The 22,934-nt window shown below is 27.3% G+C and overlaps 1 protein-coding gene across 1 annotated transcript; it reads right to left on the bottom strand.

Moving 5' to 3' along the window:
* Positions 1 to 1,185: 1,185 nt before the first annotated feature.
* Positions 1,186 to 3,407, bottom strand: LOC145758874 (uncharacterized). The gene is made up of 7 exons (XM_082572556.1): positions 3,274 to 3,407; positions 3,038 to 3,171; positions 2,839 to 2,948; positions 2,585 to 2,713; positions 2,302 to 2,432; positions 1,818 to 2,108; positions 1,186 to 1,577 (listed from the first exon to the last, which is right to left on the bottom strand). Exons 1-7 carry the CDS (start codon positions 3,308 to 3,310, stop codon positions 1,378 to 1,380), a joined length of 1,032 nt encoding a protein of 343 aa, XP_082428682.1. The 5' UTR covers positions 3,311 to 3,407; the 3' UTR covers positions 1,186 to 1,377.
* Between the last annotated feature and the right edge of the window lie 19,527 nt (positions 3,408 to 22,934).

Here is a 22,934-nt window from a genome sequence, read left to right as displayed (position 1 = left end):
AAGAATTCAAAAAGAAAGCTTTTTATTTATATCAGTTGGAAATCAAATAATCTTCCAGCAAAATGACGTCATTAACTCGACCTAAATTACGCCTATTTTTCTGCCTAAACTTGCTAAAGGCGCGGTGCGTTTTTGCCTTTTTTTGCTTAGTAAAATCGCTTTGTAAGGACGGTCAAAAGCTTTTAAACAAGTTTATATGAAGAGAAACATTTCTTAACTAGTCTTCTTTAAGTTTATACAGGTTAAGTTTTTATTGGAATATTGAAAATTTTGTTTAGAATTTAGTCATACCAGTCGTAAGTTATAATAAAAATAAATCTTCTTTTTATATAGATTGAAGTTACAAAATATCTGAAGTTTGTTTATACAGTTTATAGTCAAAAAAACTAAGAGCCATTTTATGGAATACTTTATAGGTTTTAACACAAATTGTAATATTTGCAATGCTATATTTCAGTTATTTAACTGTAAGCCATATTTCAAGTTAATAAACTGCTATTAAACGTTGCTTAAAAGCTAATTAATTATATAAAAATATATATAAACTATATTATAAGATTTAATAAAATTTTTATGCAAAAAATAGATTACAATTGACCTTTATAACGTTAAAACAAAATGTCATAAGCAAATATTGTGACGTTTAACAATAGAGGGTAGTCTAAAAGCAGTTCAAGTCATCTTTTTGATACTAGTTGTGTTTTAACTTAAAAGTTAGTTAGTTTTCAACTTTAATAATATTAATTGATTAATTTAAAACTTTTTAGGTTTATTAATGTATGTGACTGAATTAGGGATTTGTTGTTATTATGTAAAGCGGTATTTAACTGTTTGGACATGTTTTAAGAAAATGAAATGAATTAGCAGCGGCCATCTTGTTTTTCAGAAGTCATCGGTAAATATTTTGTTTTAAATTTAGTTATTTAAACTTAATAGTAAATAAATGGGTATAACTATTAATATAATGTTTAAAATAGTTAATTTTAGAATTTTGTTTTTCTTGTCTCTTATTTACATTATTTACAATCAGTTAATTATAAAATGATATAACGGCCGATAGGCAATAAAATTAGCGAAACGGGAATTGAAATTAAGTTTAGTTATATTAATAAAATCTATATATTAAATTAAGAAAACTATTCTGTTAAAAGGACTAAATCTTTAAAATTGTGCAGCATGTTTGCAGGTTTAAGTTTATTTACAAAATATTTACAAAAGTAATTGCACATTTTTTGGTATGAAGTATGAAAAAAATATGTTAAATTATAGTTTAAATAATTATTTTGGTTAGATTGTAAAAGCAAATTATAACAAAGGCAAAGACATAGTTACAGTATATATTTAGGTTAAGTTTTTAAAGGAAGGCCTAATGTTGCGTTATGACAATAGGCCGCATGGGCGAGGTGTGTTATAGGGATGATCACATATAAAAAAATACGGGGTTGCGTGTACTACTGTCCCTGGTGCACAATTTATTTTCGCGGAAGGGGGATATCCGACCCACGAACAAATCACAAACGAATCACATGACACCGGGATATGACGACGACGAAATTGCTCGGCTGTACATGTTCCATCTGTCAATTTATATCAAAAATTATTGTGATAATAGTTTAAAATATTATTATGATAGCCAGTCTTAAAAGCAAATAGTATGGAATTAGTGCGGCTTGAACCCGAAACCCTTTGATTCGTAATCCAATATCATTACCGGTTTACAACACTACCTAAAATAATATTTTAAGCCTTATTATTGTTGGTATTTATTACAACTAAGTTCAAAATTTATAGTACGTTAAATGTAAAATTATAAATACCAGGAAATAAGTTGACATTTTCTAGCGTCGTAGTTGAGGTTGTGGTCGTTGTAGTGGGTTGGTAAGTAGAGGTAGAAACAGTTGTTGAGGGAAAAAATGGTTTTGATCTGGTCGTAGACATAGTTGTTGTTGATTTTGTTATCGTGCTCGACGATTGAGGCGGTGCGCTATCGGTAGGGGGCGTGATATCCCCTTCATCTGAAATGGCAATGTCGGAGCACCCATAAAACTCTTCTTGTGGCCCTAACCCAATTCCACTGTTACCATTGCTATCTGTACCCCACGAATTTCCTTTAAAATTTAAATTTAAAAGATTAGAAAAAAATTGCAATAGAATGATTTTAAAACATGAAGTCATATTTATTAAACTGCAAAGTCATATCCAAGTATTCTTTGTGCCAGTTTTAAAAATCGAGCAAAGGGAAACCGGCACAAACCGGCCACAAATATATTATTATTTTTCCAAATGAAAATTTGGTTTAACCTGCGTGGTAACGCCATTGTAAAACACATTGTGAACATGTAAGGTCTTGAGGCAGAATCACGTTTAAAGAAATTTGTCCGGTGCTTTGTGGGTAAAACTTTGTATTTCCGTCGTCAAACTTTAACAAATTTCTGTAAAAAATTGAACCAAAAACTTTAATCGTTAGTTTTAAAATTTTTACTGGTTAATAAGTATTACATCCCTGCTCTGACTTTGGTAATAATATATATTTTCAGTAGAGGTTCGGTTTATTTAAATGCACCTATTATGTACATCAGCTTACTTGTTAAGGCATTCGTGTGTAATTATTCGAGTAATGTCATCATTCTTGCACAAACGAAACTCGAAAAAACCTTTGTGGTGCGCAGTGAGATCGACCGTTACTTGAATTGTTTGACTACTTTCATAAGTTCTACACAAAAATTTCGGGCATTTTTAACTTGCTATGTTTAGGGTTTTATTATTCATTTATTAAATTTTTTTTGTAATTTTTTTTCTAAACAAAACCTATACAAATAAAAATATTTTTTAGCTTACTCGGTAATAATTCCTTTTCCATATTTCCCCCCAGCTTCGTTTGCTCTCGGTTGGGGGTCCGAAATGGAATCCCCACAAACCCCACATTTACCTTCGTTTTTTGTTTGGGTCTAAATAAAATCAATAAATACGTTATTTTGTAATTTACGTATTTTCGTTATGCCTTTTTTTTCTTTAAAAAATCGACTGAAAAACTTACCGAAAATCCGCCACAAAATAATTGATTGTCGCTGTAATTTATCTCCGCAATTCCCTTGTAAGCATCAACCCTCCATAAACTTGAACGTCCTGGTGGAACTAATAATCTACCGTGTCCATTTACATAAGCTAATACTGTAAAAATATTGAAATAAATAATAAATTATATCTTGCGATAAACACTTTAACACGAACATCTCGCTGTTAAATTTAACAAAATTTTAACGTTATACTTACATAACACAAGACATGCTATAGTTGTTAAAATGTTCATATTGCAGAGCTATAAAACGCTTCTGATTGTAAATAACGAAGTACGCCTTATCTTTATATAAGTTTTTAAACAGGAAGTAAGTGAAAAAAGATCTTTGGTTAGAATGGCGTTTTTGGCAACAGCATATAACGTATATTCTTTTATAACTCAAACACCGTGGTTTAAAAATAAGACAACTTCTCACGTAAAGGACTTAGTTTAACATTACTTTTTTATAAATGGTCGTTTATAACTTCATGTTTATTTATAAATGGTCTTGTTATTTGTGTTACGTAAGACCATACATTTGATGACGTATAGTTTGTTGTGAGTGTAAACTTGTAATATCACTTCTGTCGCATTTATTTCCGCGTGACTGACATTTTATTTTTATCGAAATGTGACTCTGTGAAAAATGTTTTTAGATTTAAAACACATGTTTTGAGCACAAATATCACCTCACAATATAAATAGGTTACTTAAAATACACGCAACTGAACTATTTAAAAATAAGTTTAATAATATTACGGTCCACCTAAACTTTTATTTATATCAACGTTCACGCGTTACTATTCTATCCTAAATTTTAACCTATTTGATTAATATCTAAAAACTTGTTTAAATGTTATTGTTTTTGGATGATTTTTATTATTAGTTAATTTGGATTATTGAAGTAAATGTTTTGATTTGTAAATCAATTTGTCTACCAAGTAAATATCGTGTTACAAGTGGGATTCACGTTACGCATAAAAATTTATATAAACGCATTTGTTTTCGCGAATTTTTGCTGATACAAAAGTTAATAAAAATTTTCAATATAAGTCATATCAGGATATTAAATAGATTGCGTCGTGGTATTCTTAACTTTTGTGCTTACTTGGCAACATATTTGATTGTTTATAACTGCTTAGTAAGCACAAAATCCTTATTTGTGCAGGGCATTTATAAAGATAATTTGCTGCAAACACTTAAAAGTTAAAAAGTCAATGTTTTTACAAATAATTTGACTAGAACATGGATAAATAAACGTAAATCATCATATATGATGTTGTCAACCACTTTTTGGAAGTTAATATTGTTAAAAATTAAATCTTTTACTTTATTATTAAACATAATTCCGTTTAAATACGTTTTTAGCTTTTCCAAACAATTAAATATATACATTGACTATTTTATTTTTAATTTGGTTTACATTTTAGATTAAAAGAAAAGAAATGAAAGCAGTAAAGGAGGGATGGAATGATTTACATTAAAAAGCAATCGGCGAATGTGAGTACATTTAATATTATTAAAGTTAGGAGATAGCTCCAAATTTAAATTTATGCAGTGTGGTAACATGCAGCGATATAAAAAGGACATAAAAGCAAAATACTTAAGCCTGACTATGTAAACAATTTACAAGATAACGTGAATGTTATGAACTAAAATAAAGTATGTGTGTTAACCATTATATTAAGCATTACGTGGAAACTGCACAATTTTGTTTAGTTATTGAAATGGACATTGATTTATTAAGTTCTTAGGCATAAGAAGGTATAATGTTATATTCTGTTCTAGTGATTTTGTAAAATTGACTCGATTTTTAACCTACATTATAGAATACTTTGATAAAGTGTACAAAATACGTAATTTCTAAAATGTAATAACTTAAACTAAAAGAGTTGCAAGAATTGCGCCCAAAAAAACAAAACATATTAGTTACTAAAAACTGATGAACAACAAACACAATCACGAATATTTAAACGGACTTTAAATAATTAATTCATTTACTGTTATGTACATTGTATATCACATGATTTGTGTTAAAAACACTGAAATCTTTGAGTTAATTTACTCGAAGTTTTCGTAGATAGAGAATGAAGCAAGATAATGAACTCCGATGTTATATAATGCTTCGTACTGATCCTAAAAAAAATTAAAGTTTATTAAAAAAAATTAATTGGTAAATGTTGAATCACAAAGTTAAAATAGTGGTTGTGTTTTTACACAAGCAACGTCTAGAATTTTTTTTCCGACATTGGTTTATTGTAACTAAAAAATTCCTTTTTTAACATATGTTGCTCACACACAAACTATTTATTTCGTTTTATATAATAAACATAATAAAAAATATTTTTTACCAAATTCTCCACCATTCCTGGTCTTATATCTCTCATGTCCTTAACAGTCCTCAAAACATCAACCTTGTTTTCATTCTTGATTCTTTCAATCAAGTTTAAAGCCCCGATAAACACCCCTGTTCGTCCTGCTCCATCACTGTTAAAAATATTTAAATATATAGATTAAACAAGCTTATGTCATGTATTTATTAACAAAAAACGTCTCCTGTAATACTTAAAAAAAAATATTTAAATATATAGATTAAACAAGCTTATGTCATGTATTTATTAACAAAAAACGCCTCCTGTAATAATTTATTTTTATCTTTTAATGTCAAAATACATGATCAAAACTTAATTTGTTTTAATTTTATTTTGCCATTTATTTACTTGCAATGTACAGCAACAGTTCCATCGTTTTCCCTACTGTAAGTTTGTGTCACTCCAATTAACTTGATTATTGCGTCATAATCTGGTGGGGCAGTGTGCTCTTTCCAATTGTTAAGTTGAAAGTGACAAACCTCGATCTATAATTAAGATTTTTTTAATCGTTATAACTATTAAAACAACATTTTAACAATACCATTTCAAATGGGCATGTTAATGTTTTTCAGTTATTTTACAAGAAATTACGTTTTTCTTTAAAACTAAAGGTGATTATTCTGTTTTTACAACCTCTTGGCTTTGATGAGTTAGGCGAAATATTCGTTTGGTAATATCTGGTAATATTTCCTCAATGACGATTAAGGTAACTTTGTATTCTCCGAACGATAAATTGATTTTTTCAGTCTTTGGCCAGTACTTGTCCTGCAATGGTAAATATAATTTTAAAACAATAAATACAACCGCAAGGTTGCGCTATAGAGTCACTTTAAAAAGTTGTGAAGTGTATTATATACCTTTACTTCATCGTTTAACATGACAATAGTTTGAATATTGTGGGTCCAAATTCCATGCCAAAACTCAACAGCAGTTTCGTTTGTTGGTGCTTGGGCTGCAAGTATAAGTTCCTCCTTTCCATATCCCTAAATAATTAAACCTTTTATTTATTTTATATATACAATAGTTGCCATAACATACAATATAAGTGTTTCACATCCTAAAACAAGAACGGTTATTAACAAAACGCCCATAAATTTAAATGCCTAACTCAACGATTCGTGATACAATTTATTTGGTTATACAGCAGTTTCCCTAAATATCCACTAAATTAAGGTTTTTTAAAACAAACACAAACTATTACAATTTTTCCACCAAAATATGCCCCTGTTATCAAAGTAAACAAATGGTTTACTTTAGTTTTATATTAATTTAAATAGCAAACATACTGTAACATTTTTTAAATTCCTTGCATAACTTTTTTTGTTATGAGGTTGGAGTTTTATAGTATGACGTTAATCGTTTTGCAAACTTTAAACAACCGCCAAGTTTACGACGTCATATATAAAATGCCGCAATAACCTTATTATTAAAATTAAGGTATTTTTATACATTTATACATATTAAACTACAGGTTTAAAACTATCCAGATATTTTTCATTAGCTGTTTACCTTACAATACCAAATTACTTACTATAATTCCAATTTACTTAATTTTTACTTACTTCCATTAGTGAAGCATTGTAGTAAGGAATTTGGTCATTTGGTAAAGGTGATAAAACAAACATAGCGTGATCATCTATAACATAAAAATTAATGGTAAATTTATACTTGTACAAATTATATATGGTTTTGAAATAAGATATTAATTTATAACATATGCTAAGATTTTTATGCTGATTAGGTTTCCACCTTTGCTTAATAAATATTTGATATAGTTGCTTTTGTAGTATTTAAAATATATTGACATGTTCTATTAACTGTTACAGACTGCTCAAATATTTATTTATATAAAATAAAATATATAATTGAGTTTACATGTTATACATATTTGATAAACTACAATAAATAGTGTTTACATGGCAGAATTAAGTTGTTTAGATTTTTCTCTTCATTTTCAGGCCTAGTAGCAATTTCATGTGTTGCATTTTGAGGTTTGAATAAATTTAATTTGTTAAACTCTTCATTAAGTTTGTTAAATCTAAAACAAAATAAATAACCAACAAAAATTTATAAGTAATAATTCAAGGATTCATATTGCATATTTATATATATATCACATGTTTTACAAAATAAATCTTACTCCTTTAGTTCTTTAATTGTTCTGGCCAAACTTGAAACTTCGATGTCAGTATTTCCCAATAAAACTACCTCAGCCATTAATTTGTGCAGGAAAACATATTGACCCTGTAAAATTTAGTATATTTAAAGTTTTGTTTTCTTATAATGTAATAATTTTGTTTTATAATTAAGCATTGGTTATAATTTTTATTCTTGACTAACATTAAATTAATGTAAATCAATATTTAGCATCTAATACCTCTGTCTGAACCATAAATACTCGTTGTTTTCTAAGGTTAATGACAGTTTCAAAAATATTTACAGTTTGTTTCTGGTTTATTTCTTGCATCAAACAATCAAACCCAATAAAAGTACCAGTTCTACCTACACCAGCGCTGTAAAAATGATAAAAATGTTTCGAATATTTGTAGTTAATTTAGTTTTATTGTTTAATAAAAATTAGCTTAGTATAAGTTCAAGAAAGAAATGTAAATATTTTAACTTTTAATTTAAAAGATGTTTGTTTTTAAATGTACACACTGATTTAAATAAAAAAAAGAATGCTTCAATTTATTTTAAACAAACAAATTTTAGTTAAATTATCAATCAGCTTCTAGCAAAGACTGATACGAATATATTTAAGCAAACAATAAAATGAAAGTCATTTTATAGTAGCACATAAAAATAACTGGAGTTCAATGCTCTTGGAATTTTTATTGCTGTGTGAACATTTAATGTTATAAAAAGTTTGCAATGTTTAAATATGTAAAAATGGTGTTCAATTTTGAATAAATTTATGTGTGTAGATAAATTTAATGAAAGTTTTTCATATTAGGTTTTTTGTTAAAATTATATGTAAAAGATATTTAAAATAAAGGCCAACGTATTAAGAATAAAAAGTTGATAATTATGATCCAATTATTAATTCTTAAAAACAAATGTTTAATAAATAAACAAACCTGCAATGTACAACAGTAGGGGCATCGCTTCCTTCTTGTATGTTAACAACTTGGTTATAAAATCTAAAGAAACTACTTGTTGTGCGTGGAACTCCATGATCAGGCCATGTGATAAAGTGAAGATGTGTCACATATTTTTCAACCTTTAAATGGCATGGTTTTATTATAGTTTTTGAGGCTTTTGTTATTCCACAATTTTTACATAAAGTATTTAGTATTATTAAATAAAAGATAAGGAACATATTTACTTCAGTAAAAATATGATTTAAGTGCAATTTTTACCATTATTTTTTAACACAAGCTATCAAGCAAACATTAAATTGCTTTTTTTTTCTACTGCTATTTATAAAACTAATATTGTACCACAAAACTAAATTAAATTTACTAATAAACTTACGGTACTATAAGTATCATACATTGGACTTATGCAGAATTTTCTTTTTACATAACAACCATAACAAACTTGCTCTGAAGTTTTAATTGTTATATTTCCATATTGTAAAGTTTCACCAAGTTCTGGCCAATACTCTTCGCATTTTTTCTGAAATTTTTAAGTGTTGCAGTTTGTGGTATATCGAATTGACTTTAGATAAGTTATAAAAAAATAAATTGGTGTTGTGGTATATTAGTTTTTGTTAAGAGTTTTTAAATAATACTTATACAAAATACCTTTTCATTTTCCACCACATTAGCCAACATTACAATTAGTTTACAATCATGTTCCAAAACCATTTGCCAAAAGTCAGAAACAGTTCTTGGTAAAGGACCTTGAGTTGCTATGTATTTTCTGTTGCCATGGTAATCCTAAAATTTTAAATACAATTTAAAAGAATTCTTTTTTGAAATTAAATTTGGATTTGATACAAACATATACTTTTTTTAAAAAAGTAAATACTATACTATTTAATATTGTTAACTTTATATTAAGTTTAAATATAAATTTCATAATATTCACCTTGATATAGTTTGCATTGATGTAATTATTTTCGGATCTGTTTAAAATCACTCTTGTCTTATTAACTAAACAAATACATAATATTTGATTTTTTTGTTTTGAATAAAAAAAATAGCCTACTTAGTTAAATATTTAATTTATTTGTTGTAAATATCACATATTTAGTTAGTTAACTTAATTAATGTGTTTGTAATCTTACAAGGTAAAATATTCTTGAATCTGTTTTTTGGTTTGTTTTCAGTTTTTTCAGCTTCTGATGAACTTGTTTTAACAGAAAGTGATAAATCTCGTATTTCCTGTAAACATTTATTGATTAACTACTTGATGGTTAAGTGATATCGATAAAACATTTTTTTTTTCATATTGTAGAGTTAAAAATAGTGCCATTTGCTAAGTTCAATTCTTTAGTTGTAAAGGGAAATTTTTCTTCTGTTATTATAAAAAAAATATTTAGGAATTTTAAAAAGGGAAATTTTGTATAGTTAACTTAAAGTTTGAATAATGTAGAGTTGCATTAATAAATAGAAAAAATATTTAATTTGTTTAATTTACTTCTTGATATTCATTGTCCAGTTCATCACTATCCTCTTCAGAAAGAATTTTAAACTTTTCCAACAAATTATTCTTTAAAATTCTGTACTTTTCATAAGATATATTCTTAACTTCTAGAGCAACATTTTCATACACAACTTTCGAGTTTGTTGAAAGATTTTCTAGTAAAAAAACAGTTTTACTTAAAAAAAACAAACAGTTAAAAGTTTAGCAATAGATCTAAATATTGAATAAGTGTAGTGCAACAACTAAAACATATAATAATATTATTCATTTTTATGTTTTTTTTAAAAAAGTGATGTGTTAAAGTAAATTTTTGAAAGATACTCTCTTTTAATATGAATTCGTTTAAATGTCATATTAATTTTTTTTACATTTATTCATCCCCGATGTGGAGAGATTGACTTCACAACCTAAACAGGAAGTAACATATTTTACGCTGACTCAGTCTCGAGTGGCTTTGGCAGTTTGGGATACTATTGAATTTGATGGCTCGATTATTTTAAAATGCTAGTTAAGTGTTGCCCCAGCAGAAGTTTTTACTAGTTTTAACACCTTCCTCAAGAGTGTTACAGCATGGGCATTGGGGATTAAACCAAGGACCTCATGTTGTGAAGCCAAATGTTTAGACATTACCCTGTTGCTGGTATTATTATCTTTGTTTTTTAAATACAAAAAATCTTAAAACTGTTAATTTAAAAATGTTTACCTTCAGATTGACTTTCTTTAGTGTTTGTTTGTTTTCTGTCAAATATTAAAAAAGTTACAGTTTAAATAAAGTTTCCATAATTTAAAAAGAAAAGGCTAATATTTTATTTTAGTAATGCTTTCGTCTTAAAACTTTAAGTTATTATAGTAAAGTATGTGTTACAAACAGTTGTGTTACAAACAGTTTCATTTAATTATTGTTTGCCTAATTATTTTATACTACAAAATTAAAATTATTTTTAAACCTTCTTTTCCACCAACAATAACCCCCAACTCCCAGTAATATAACCAGTAATGGAATAACAACTGCTATTGCTATGATCACTACATTTATCCCTTAAAATAATAAATTTTTTTTTTAATTTAACAATAAGAATTTTGTTTTCCTAATGAAAAAATTTTAACCCTAAAAAAATTACATTATGCCTTTGTAAAGCTATATACAAAAGTGTGTCATAATGTATTCTAGGTACAATAAATACGCTACTTTATAGGAATACTTTATTTACAAAACAGTTAAAATAGGGCACTTTAATATTAGAATAATAACTAACCTTTAACTGGTATTTTATTCTGGCATACCTCACCATTATAACTACTTAAACAATCACAAAAGAAGTGGACCCCACTTTCATGACATATCCCATCATTTTCACATTTTGAGTCGGAACATATTGGATTATTTGACTGTGATTCTAAATTTGCGATATTTTAAAAATTTGGTGTGGTATGAAATTGAGCAAATGTTGCATTAAAACTAATTTCATACCTGATTTTTCAACAACAAAATCTAGCAAAGTTGAACAACTTTGTGGTTTCCATTTAAAATTTGAGCTGTCAATCATCAAACAATCTCCTTCATTTCCTATCCTTGTTTCCAGTGTTTCCCAATTACTATAACCATCACTAGGGGAAGTTGTTGGTATCTCACTGTTGTCTAACCACTTCCAAACTTAAAAAAATAATTAAGTTTTGATAAAAAAAAAATATATATATTTACTCAAAAAAATTGTTTTTTAAAGAACCTCATTAAAGGCAATATAACTTTGTGTTTTATATAAAAATTAATTATGGCGTTTGATTAATTCATACTTCCTCCTTGATATTGTCCGCCAATCCATATACTACCACTTGAATATTTTTTTAAATATTTTTCAAGTACATCTTGTGTTACGTTGTCTTTAATAATAACCAACCCTCCCCCATGCTTAATACTCAGATCATAAGCTGTTTGAAACGAACTAGGTTCATTTTGACTTACAAAAAATGAATATTTAAGCTCTTGTTGTGGTTCAAATATAGCTGTAAAGAAGTTTAAAACAATTAATTATTAACTTTAATTTAGGAAAATAATCATGTTACTAAAATTTAGTTAACTTTTATTTATATTAACTATTTTTTTTTAAATATTGTTTTGTATTTTGATTTTTCCATACCCTCACTGCAATCAATTCCTTCATAGTTATCTGTACAACTGCACTCATATAAACCTTGTGGTTTTCTTGTACATTGAACATTGTTATAACAGGGGTTGGGTAAACATGCATCTAAAAATTGAATGGTTTGATTTAAGGTGATTTAGGTCTTTTTAATATTGTTATTCATCACTTGTTACATTTAACAGTTTATTAAAAATAAATCAATAACTCTTTGTTTTAGATAATTTGATTCTTTTAACAAACCATATACCTGTTGAGCAGTTTTTATCATTAAAACCATCCAAACAATCGCACATATAAGTTGGTTCAGTAACATTACAAGTTGCATTATTAACACATGGTTGTATGGTACAGGGATCTAAAATAAAATTGTAACGAAAATTCTCATGTTTATGTGTTTTGGTTGTGTTTTTATATTGACATGTTATACATAAGTATAAGAGAATTAGTGATAGAAAACGCAATATAAAGTTGTACATACCATTTTTGCATCTAAATCCATAATAACCAAGTTGACAATTACAAGTATAATTTAAACCATTAGCATCACGAACACATGTTCCATCATTTAGACAAACACTTGATTTACAGGGATCTATAAAAATAATATAAGTAAATTTTATAACAATTTTAGTACTACTTTATATCTTAATAAACAAACCTGTTTCACAATTATTTCCACTATATCCATCATTACAATTACATTGATAAGTTGAACCAATGATATTACAAACTCCTCTGTTTGTACATGTTTGATTTGTGCAGGGATCTAAAAAACAAACGAATATGACCCTTTGTAATTCGAAACTTTTGTAATACTTATCTTATTTAGTACATCTCAATACTAATGAATTTTTTGGTGGTTTTTAAATAAATTAAAATTACCTATTTTACAATCAACACCACTATAACCATCTTGACACTGGCAAGTATAAAGATCATCAATATTATCTCGAACACAAGTTCCATTGTTCATACATGGACTTGGAACGCAAGCATCTAAAAATATATATTATTTTTTTGGTTTTGAAGCCATGCTTACATAAATAAATGATTTGATAATGTATAACCAACTATAGATTTATGCATGAAAATATAGTAGTTTTCATAGGCAATCACTAACGTACCAATTTCACAAAAATGTCCATAGTACCCAGCTGTACAATCACAAGTAAAATTTAAACCATCATTGTTACGTTCACAAGTTGCATTATTAAGGCAATTTTTATGATCACATGGATCTAAAATGTTTAACAAGATCATTTTAAAGTTTACCATACTTGGCAAAAACTAAGTTGGTGAATTGTAAAATTTAATTTTTTATTCACAACAGCAACTTCCCTGAAATTAATCTGTATGCTTAAGTGTACATTTACATTTTAGTTAAAATGATTTTTACATTTTTAAAAGATTATATAGGCATGAATTGAATTCAACATTCAATTAACACCAACCTAGGAATCTTATGTTTGTTTTAACAAACCTGTTTTACAATCATTTCCACTATATCCATTATTACAATCACATTGATAAGTTGAACCGGTGATATTACAAGTTCCTCTATCTGTACATGTTTGATTCGTGCAGGGATCTTAAAAGAAATTATTGTTTTATTTTCTTTGTTTGCTTCAAAAGTAAATAAATTTTATTGTTGCATTAAGTCAATAATATAACCTTAATTTGGGACAAAAAAAACATAACACATGGATGTATGTTACACGAATCTAAAGCAATAAAGTTGTCAACTTTTTAAGGCTTAATTAGCAACTGTAAATGCTTTCTGTGTGTTTTTTATCATATGTTTATAATTAGTTTATTTTATAAACCTTATTTAGCCAAATTGTTTGCTAAATAAGTTAACGGATGACTACTTACCTAAACTTTTATTTTAAACGAACAATTTACATGAAAACTAATGAATTAAATATTCTAATACTACCCTTATTACTTTATGATATTTCTTTTTTATTTAATGTAAATAAGTTATAAATATAATTTAGGTGACTTGACAAGTTTTAATTAATACCATAACATATAAATCACTTGCATGAAAATGTGGTTGAATTACTTTATATTTTAGTTTTGGATGGAAAAAATTGCTTAAATATAACACCACTTGTAAAATGTAATTACAGCTATAAAAGTTTAATTTTTAGTTGCATTGTATACTATGTAAAGCTGTACATACCATTCTTGCATCTAAACCCATAATATCCAGGTTGACAATCACAAGTATAATTTAAACCATCAGCATCACGAACACATGTCCCATTATTTTGACAATCACTTACTTTACAAGGGTCTATAAAAACATGTGCAAGCAAATTTAACAATGCTATTAATTCTTTTAGTATCGTTTTGTTATTTAAAAGAACCTGTTTCACAATCATTTCCACTATATCCATCATTACAATCACATTGATAAGTTGAACCATTGATATTACAAGTTCCTCTGTTTGTACATGTTTGATTCGTGCAGGGGTCTTAACAATAAATACAAAATATTTATCTGTAACTTGAACAAAAATTTTTTTTTTTAAATTATCTTATTCAGTACAAGTTAATTACCTATTTCACAATTTACACCACTATACCCATCTTGACAATTGCAGGCATAAAGATCACCAATATTATCTCGAACACAAATTCCATTATTAATACATGGGCTAGGATCACAAGCATCTAAACATATATATATTTTAGGTGTTATACCATGCCTACATTTGTAAACGGCATAATATTTTTCAACCAAATGCAAATTTATACATTAAAATATAGTAGTTTTCATAGGCAATAACACCATACCCATTTCACAATAATATCCATAGAACCCAGCTGTACAATCACAAGTATAATTTAAACCATTATCATTGCGAATACAAGTTCCATTATTAACACAATTCTTATGATCACATGGGTCTAGAATGTTAAGCAAGATTATCTTAAAGAGGATCAAATTTAGTAAAAACTAAGTTGGTTATTTTTTAAATCCAATTTTTATTTACAAAGTAGCCTATTTAAAACTAACACTATGTATGTTTTATGTGTACAATTACAAGTATAGTTTAAATAAATATCACCCTTTAAAAAAATTATCTGGCATAAATTGTAGCATGTAAAACACAATGTAAAATTAACATCACTCTAGGATTCTATTAATTGTTTTATTAAACCTGTTTTACAATCATTTCCACTATATCCATCATTACAATCACATTGATAAGTTGAACCAATGATATTACAAGTTCCTCTATTTGTACATGTTTGATTTGTGCAGGGGTCTAAACAAACAAGATTACCTTATTGTAATTGCAACAAATACAATTTTTATCTTTTTCAGAGATGATTATGTTTGTTACAACTTGATACTTAAATAATTTAATTGCTAAAAAATTAATAAAATTTAAAATTACCTATTTCACAATCAACACCACTATACCCATCTGGACATTGGCAGGTATAAAGATCATCAATTTTATCTCGAACACAAGTTCCATTATTAATACATGGGCTAGGCTCACAAGCATCTATAAAAATATTTATTTTTTTGGGGGGTAAGTATAATTTAAACCATCGTCGTTATGCACACAAGTTGCACCATTAACACAATTCTCGTGATCACATGGATCTAAAATGTTTATTAATGACATTTTGCAAGTTACTTAAGTTGTTTATGACTAAATTCGTATATTGTTAAATTAAATTTTTAAATTGGAATAATGCCCCTATTTAAAACTAACATTCTGCATGCTTTATATGTACAATTGCAAAAATAATTTTAAGTTATTATCACTCTTTTGAATGTACAACACAATATAAAACACACATTACCTTAGAAATCTATTGAATATTTTAACAAACCTGTTTTACAATCATTTCCACTATATCCATCATTGCAAACACATTGATAAGTTGAACCGGTGATATTACAAATTCCTCTATTTGTACAAGTTTGATTTGTGCATGGGTCTAAACCATAAACAAAAATATCTTTCAGTAACTTTTAAAAATGATAATCTATATACTTAAGTAACTATATACTTAAGTTATTTTATTTGCTATTAAAATTAATGAAATTAAAGTTTACCATGTTGACAGTTTATACCACTATACCCATCTTGACAATTGCAGGCATAAAGATCACCAATATTATCTCGAACACAAATTCCATTATTAATACATGGGCTAGGATCACAAGCATCTAAACATATATATATTTTAGGTGTTATACCATGCCTACATTTGTAAACGGCATAATATTTTTCAACCAAATGCAAATTTATACATTAAAATATAGTAGTTTTCATAGGCAATAACACCATACCCATTTCACAATAATATCCATAGAACCCAGCTGTACAATCACAAGTATAATTTAAACCATTATCATTGCGAATACAAGTTCCATTATTAACACAATTCTTATGATCACATGGGTCTAGAATGTTAAGCAAGATTATCTTAAAGAGGATCAAATTTAGTAAAAACTAAGTTGGTTATTTTTTAAGGGGTCTGAAAAGAAAATTTTCTTTCATTTTCTATGTTTGCTTTAAAAAGTAAGTTAACTTTGCCATTGCATTAAGCAAATACTATAACACTAATTCGAGACCCAGTCTGGAAAGTAGGGCAGTTTTCGATGAGATCTCGTGCGTGCAAGCGAAAAAAAATGTGTGACCGTGCGTGCATGCGTACTAAAATTTCCGGTCTAGGCGTGCATGTGTGATATATGTTAGCATGTTTTAGGCGTCCGTCCTGCGCGTGCACATTTTTTTAAGACACCAGACGTGCAAAACGCTAATTCCAGGCGTGCATTTCTTTTAATGAAAAAAATCTCGTGCGTGCACGCTGCCCTACTTTCCAGACTGGTTCAAGACAGAAAAAACATAACATATTATTGTATAGTACAGGGATTTGGCTGTTTAATAAGTTAACAAGTAACCGCTTATCTGAATTTTATTTTAAATGAACTATTTAATTGAAGAATAGTCAACTAAATATTCTAATACTACCCTTATTACTTTATGTTATCCTCTTTTATTTGATATAAATAAGTTATAAATATAATTTGGGTGATTTGACAAGTTTTATTAATTACTATAACATATACATTGCTTGCATAAAAATATGGTTAAATTACCTTATATTTTAGTTTTAGATGGTAAAATTCGCTTAAATTTAACACCACTCATAAAATGTAATTTCAGTTATAAAAGTATAATTTAAAGTTGCAATGTATACTATACGAAAGCTGTACATACCATTCTCGCATCTAAACCCATAATATCCAGGTTGACAATCGCAAGTATAGTTTAAACCATCAGCATCACGAACACATGTCCCATTATTTTGACAATCATTTACTTCACAAGGATCTATAAAAACATGTGCAAGTAAATTTAACAAAGTTAATAAGCATTTTAGTATCGTTTTATAACTTATTTTAACGAACCTGTTTTACAATCATTTCCACTATATCCATCATTACAATCACATTGATAAGTTGAACCAATGATATTACAAGTTCCTCTATTTGTACATGTTTGATTTGTGCAAGGGTCTAAATAATAACCACAGATGAGTCTTTTTAACTTTAACAAGTAAAATTATTATATGATTCTAAAAAAAATTTTATTTAATACCTGTGGATACCATTAAATATTTGTAATGATATTAAGATAAATAAAAAGATTTTAACCTATTTCACAAGTCACACCATCATAACCATCTGGACACTGACAATTATAAAGATCATCAATATTATCACGAACACAAGTTCCTCCATTAATACATGGGTTAGGCATACAGGAATCTAAAAATGTATTGTTGTCAAAAGTAAATAAATACAATTAAGAAAATAAAAATTGGTTTAACTAAACAACATTACCCTTTTGACAAATTACAATACTTCAGAAGCTGACATTAGAAAAGATAAAACCATTATTAGCACATTTAAAGACCCAATATGCTGGCACATTTTAGGGTAAAGTACAAAATTCAGTGTAAATTATCATAACTTTTTAATATAAATATGTAATTTTTTGTTTCAAACACATAATTTTATAGTACTTACCATTTTCACAATTTGAACCAGTAAACCCAGTATCACAAGTACATGTGTGTCCCATTCCACTCTCATTACGATTACATGTCCCACCATTTTGACATGGTTCAGGTAAACATGGATCTAAAAGTAAATAAATAAATTAAAGATGTTTGTTGGTTTACATTATTTCTTTTTGTTTACCATTTTCACAATCTGAACCAGCAAACCCAGTATCACATGTACAGGTGTAATTTAATCCATCATTATTACGATTACATGTCCCACCATTTTGACATGGTTCAGGTAAACATGGATCTAAAAGTAAATGAATAAATTAAAGATGTTTGTTGGTTTACATTATTTCTTTTTGTTTACCATTTTCACAATCTGAACCAGCAAACCCAGTATCACATGTACAGGTGTAATTTAATCCATCATTATTACGATTACATGTCCCACCATTTTGACATGGTTCAGGTAAACATGGATCTAAAAGTAAATAAATAAATTAAAGATGTTTGTTGGTTTACATTATTTCTTTTTGTTTACCATTTTCACAATCTGAACCAGCAAACCCAGTATCACATGTACAGGTGTAATTTAATCCATCATTATTACGATTACATGTCCCACCATTTTGACATGGTTCAGGTAAACATGGATCTAAAAGTAAATAATTAAATTAAAGATGTTTGTTGGTTTACATTATTTCTTTTTTTTTACCATTATCACAATCTGAACCAGCAAACCCAGTATCACATGTACAGGTGTAATTTAATCCATCATTATTACGATTACATGTCCCACCATTTTGACATGGTTCAGGTAAACATGGATCTAAAAGTAAATAATTAAATTAAAGATGTTTGTTGGTTTACATTATTTCTTTTTGTTTACCATTATCACAATCTGAACCACTAAACCCAGTATCACAAGTACAAGTATAATCTAATCCATCATTGTGAAAAATTAAATGTGTTAAACAACTTTGTGGTAAGGTGATATTGGAATTTTTTTTTAAATAATTAAATGTTGCAAAAGATTGTCTTTTATAAATAGGTAGGTTTAAAAATAAATGTATAATATCATGCTTTTTATTTCTTTATATATTTTTACTAAAAATGTTATAGTAACAATGTACATATATTTACCCTGTCAAAAATACTATTTATCAATAGTACATTACATTGGCCTTCATTTTAACCTTAAAATACGGTACCTATAAACTATACAGGATCGAATGGATCGAATGGACCGAATGGATCGCATGCATTATGCTTATTCTGAATGGGTGAGGGTCGGGGTTAGGGTTTAATTTATGCAATATTTTTTTCCATTCTATTCATTCGGTCCATTCGATAACCATTTGATATACATTTGATCCATTCGATCCATTCGATCCATTCGATAACCATTTGATATACATTTGATCCATTCGATCCATTTGATCCATTCGATCCATTCGATCCTGTATAGTTTATAGGTACCCCTTAAAATAGCTTAAACACAACTGTTAAATGTTAAACCTGTTTCACATGCATCACCAGTAAAGCCAGGTAAACAAAAACATTTTTCACTTGAATCAAAAGTATAACAAGATCCACCATTCATGCATGTTTTAGTTGTGCAGGGAACTAAATATCAAAGTAGAAGTGACAATTATAATTAGTTATTTAAACTCTTTAATATTTTACATGTTAAAATAATATTTATTTTTAAACTAATACATAAATAAGTTGTTTTTAACTAAAACATCATAATTTATCTTGATATAATTTTTATATAAAACTGATATAATTATTTGTTTTAAAAACATGTTTACGTTTTTGGCAAATATATCCTGGAAGTATTGCCTCCTCGTCATACCAACTTCCAGGAACACAACAATCTTGTGATCTTATTCGAAGATATCCTGGATTATACTTTGGGTTGGCAGCATTGTACCAATTCTCATAATTATCGTCACTCTCTGCACCATGTTTAGGAACTGGTGTACCATCACTCCATTTCCAATCATATGATGGTGATCTCATACCACTTGCACCAAGCCAATAACCAGAATGCCAACCACCAGTTGCCTCATCATTTAGTTCTTCAATCTTATTTTTAACAACATTTTGTGTTGCTATATCTTTAATTAAGAGCAAAATTCCCCCATTGTCAACACAAAGTTGTTCAGCTTCAGGCTGGCTTATGGAAGGTGTGTTAGTGTAAAAATCAATCTTATAACTGTTGTGGAATATTGTTGCATCTGAATCACTTCCTGTTTAAATAGGGTTAAACTATAACAAATCATAATACTAATTATTTAGTTTTGTGTTGCAAAACAAATTATTAAGTTTTGTGTTAACTTTATAAAAATATAAAATATGTATTTCTTACCTTTACATAGTGTAAACATGAATGATATAAAAACTAAAGTTAGGCAAATAAATTTCCAAGCCATTTTAAAAATTTGCAGCTATATTAAGTAGATCTTGATAAAAAAATTGAAATGTCTAATTTTGAATTTTTTTAAAACTTTTTAACTTTCAACACTAGCATTTCTTTTAGACAGTCCCCTTTACATTACAAAATGTACTAAAAATTAATAAAAGTTAAGTATTTTTTTGAAATTTTTTTTTGCTTTAGAGATTTATTACGAATTTATCGTTTAGAAATAATAATATGAACAAACAGGTGTTTAAACAGAAAAAAAGAAAGCTCTAAAAAGTTTATTAACATGTCAGGTTATTAAACAAGATTATGAATAGCATTTTATTACACTTTAAAAATTGAATATGTGCATTTCTATTTTATAAGTTTAATTAAAACATTTATGTGTTTAATAACTTGGTTTGGAATATTAATGATTTTGTTTGGCTTTGAAGTAAGGATTTAAAAGGCAAATTAAACTGTTTCAAACTTTTATTATTTTTTTTATAAAAAAATGACAAAAGGCGTAACAATTTAATTTCATATATATGGTTTTATAATATGTCATGCTCATGCAATAGACTTTTAGAAAGAACTTTTACATGATTATAAACTGCAAAGAAAATTGACAAAGTTTTTTTTGTTTGCTGTCAATTTTTGCAGAGTTTGTATCTAAGTTTATATGTAATAATTAACTTAAAAATTAAAAAAATCTAACGAACACACTTAAAGTCCATGTTATACACATATTTTTGTCAATTTTTTGCATGTTATGCACAAAGAACATCGTTTTAGCAGGGTTTAACAATGATCTGTTTTTCGCAAAAATAAATTACTTGATACAGTTTATTTTTAGTTATAATGTTTATTTTCTGCAAACACACACTCTTTATTTGCATTTACTCATATTTGCTACAATTAACACTAAAACCATTCCAGTTTAGATACAATATTGCTTAGTTATAAAATTAGGTTGAGATTGTAGTTTAAATTTCTGCCACTAATTGTGGTAATAGCTATAATACATACATTACCATCAATTAAAAATTTGTTTTAATACAGTTTTTACATTTATTTTTTATTAAACAACTATATTCTTTTATTCTTCTAGGCTATATTTTCAAATATTTATATATTAGCAATTTTAATTTCCAACTTGCTTTACATTTTAGATCAAAAGAAATAGAAACAAAAACAATTCTGAAAAATAAAGCAATCAGCAAATGTGAGTACAGTTAATATTATTATGAAACAAAATAGAGCACAATATTTATATTCCTGGTGGTACCAGATTGGTATTTAAGTTTAAAAAAACAAATTTTCACAACTTGTTGGTAAAATGATCTAAGATAATTTTTGTGTTTTAGCATTACATGCTAGTAAGAGTCTTAACTTAAAAACAATTTGTGTAGTTATTTCTGTAGTATAATATGTTTAAAAAGGTGATATTTTGTGTTTTAAGCATTAGGATAGCCTATTATGTTTTACTAATTTCAGAAATTTTACTCTTTTATAAACCAATATTATGGAAAAATTTGATAACAATAATGGTATCAGCACATTTTTAATGTGTAAAAATGTGTTACTGAAAATATGGTATATTTTAAGAAAAAAAGGCGCACACTTGAAACAAAAACTAAAAACAGTTCAATTAAATAAAATTATTTAGTATCATTGCTTAGATTGCACCAAAAACTAATAAACAACATACACCATTACAAATATATAACTGTCCTTTAAATCTTTAATTTGTTTACTGTTAATGTACATCGTGTTATGTACATTGTATATCACATGATTTTAGACAAAAACATTAAAAAATCTTTGAGTTAATTTACTCAAAGTTTTCGTAGATAGAGAATGAAGCGAGATAATGAACCCCGATGTTATATAATGCTTCGTACTGATCCTAAAAAAAAGTAAAGTTTAAAAATACTTGATTGTAGTAGGAACCAAATACAAATATATTTTGAAGCATTTTATATGTGTTAAATTTTGGTTATTTGTAATCGAAAAGTATCTGTTCTTTTTTTAGGCCTAAAACGCTTGCAAACTTATTATTAATAGTGTTTTATAGTATACATGTCATCTTATATTACATTGTGTTGGGTAAAAATAAAACCTTTAAAATCTTACCAAATTTTCCACCATTCCTGGTCTTATATCTCTCATGTCCTTAACAGTCCTCAAAACATCAACCTTGTTCTCATTCTTGATTCTTTCAATCAAGTTTAAAGCTCCGATGAACACCCCTGTTCGTCCTGCTCCATCACTGTTAAAAAGATTTAAATATATAGATTAAACAAGCTTATGTC

Source organism: Corella eumyota, chromosome 1, assembly GCF_963082875.1.
Source record: "Corella eumyota chromosome 1, kaCorEumy4.1, whole genome shotgun sequence".
Classification (NCBI taxonomy): domain Eukaryota; kingdom Metazoa; phylum Chordata; class Ascidiacea; order Phlebobranchia; family Corellidae; genus Corella; species Corella eumyota.
Note: the sequence above shows the minus strand (reverse complement) of the source record. Positions and strands in the feature narration are given on the sequence as shown.

Excerpts from the sequence above, each read along its gene's own strand:
- LOC145758874 (XM_082572556.1), bottom strand. The coding sequence starts at position 3,310 with ATGAACATTTTAACAACTATAGCATGTCTTGTGTTAT. Across the intron at positions 3,172-3,273 it reads TATAGCATGTCTTGTGTTAT|TATTAGCTTATGTAAATGGA; the intron begins GTAAGTATAACG and ends ATATTTTTACAG. Across the intron at positions 1,578-1,817 it reads AAATGTCAACTTATTTCCTG|ATGGAACATGTACAGCCGAG; the intron begins GTATTTATAATT and ends ATAAATTGACAG.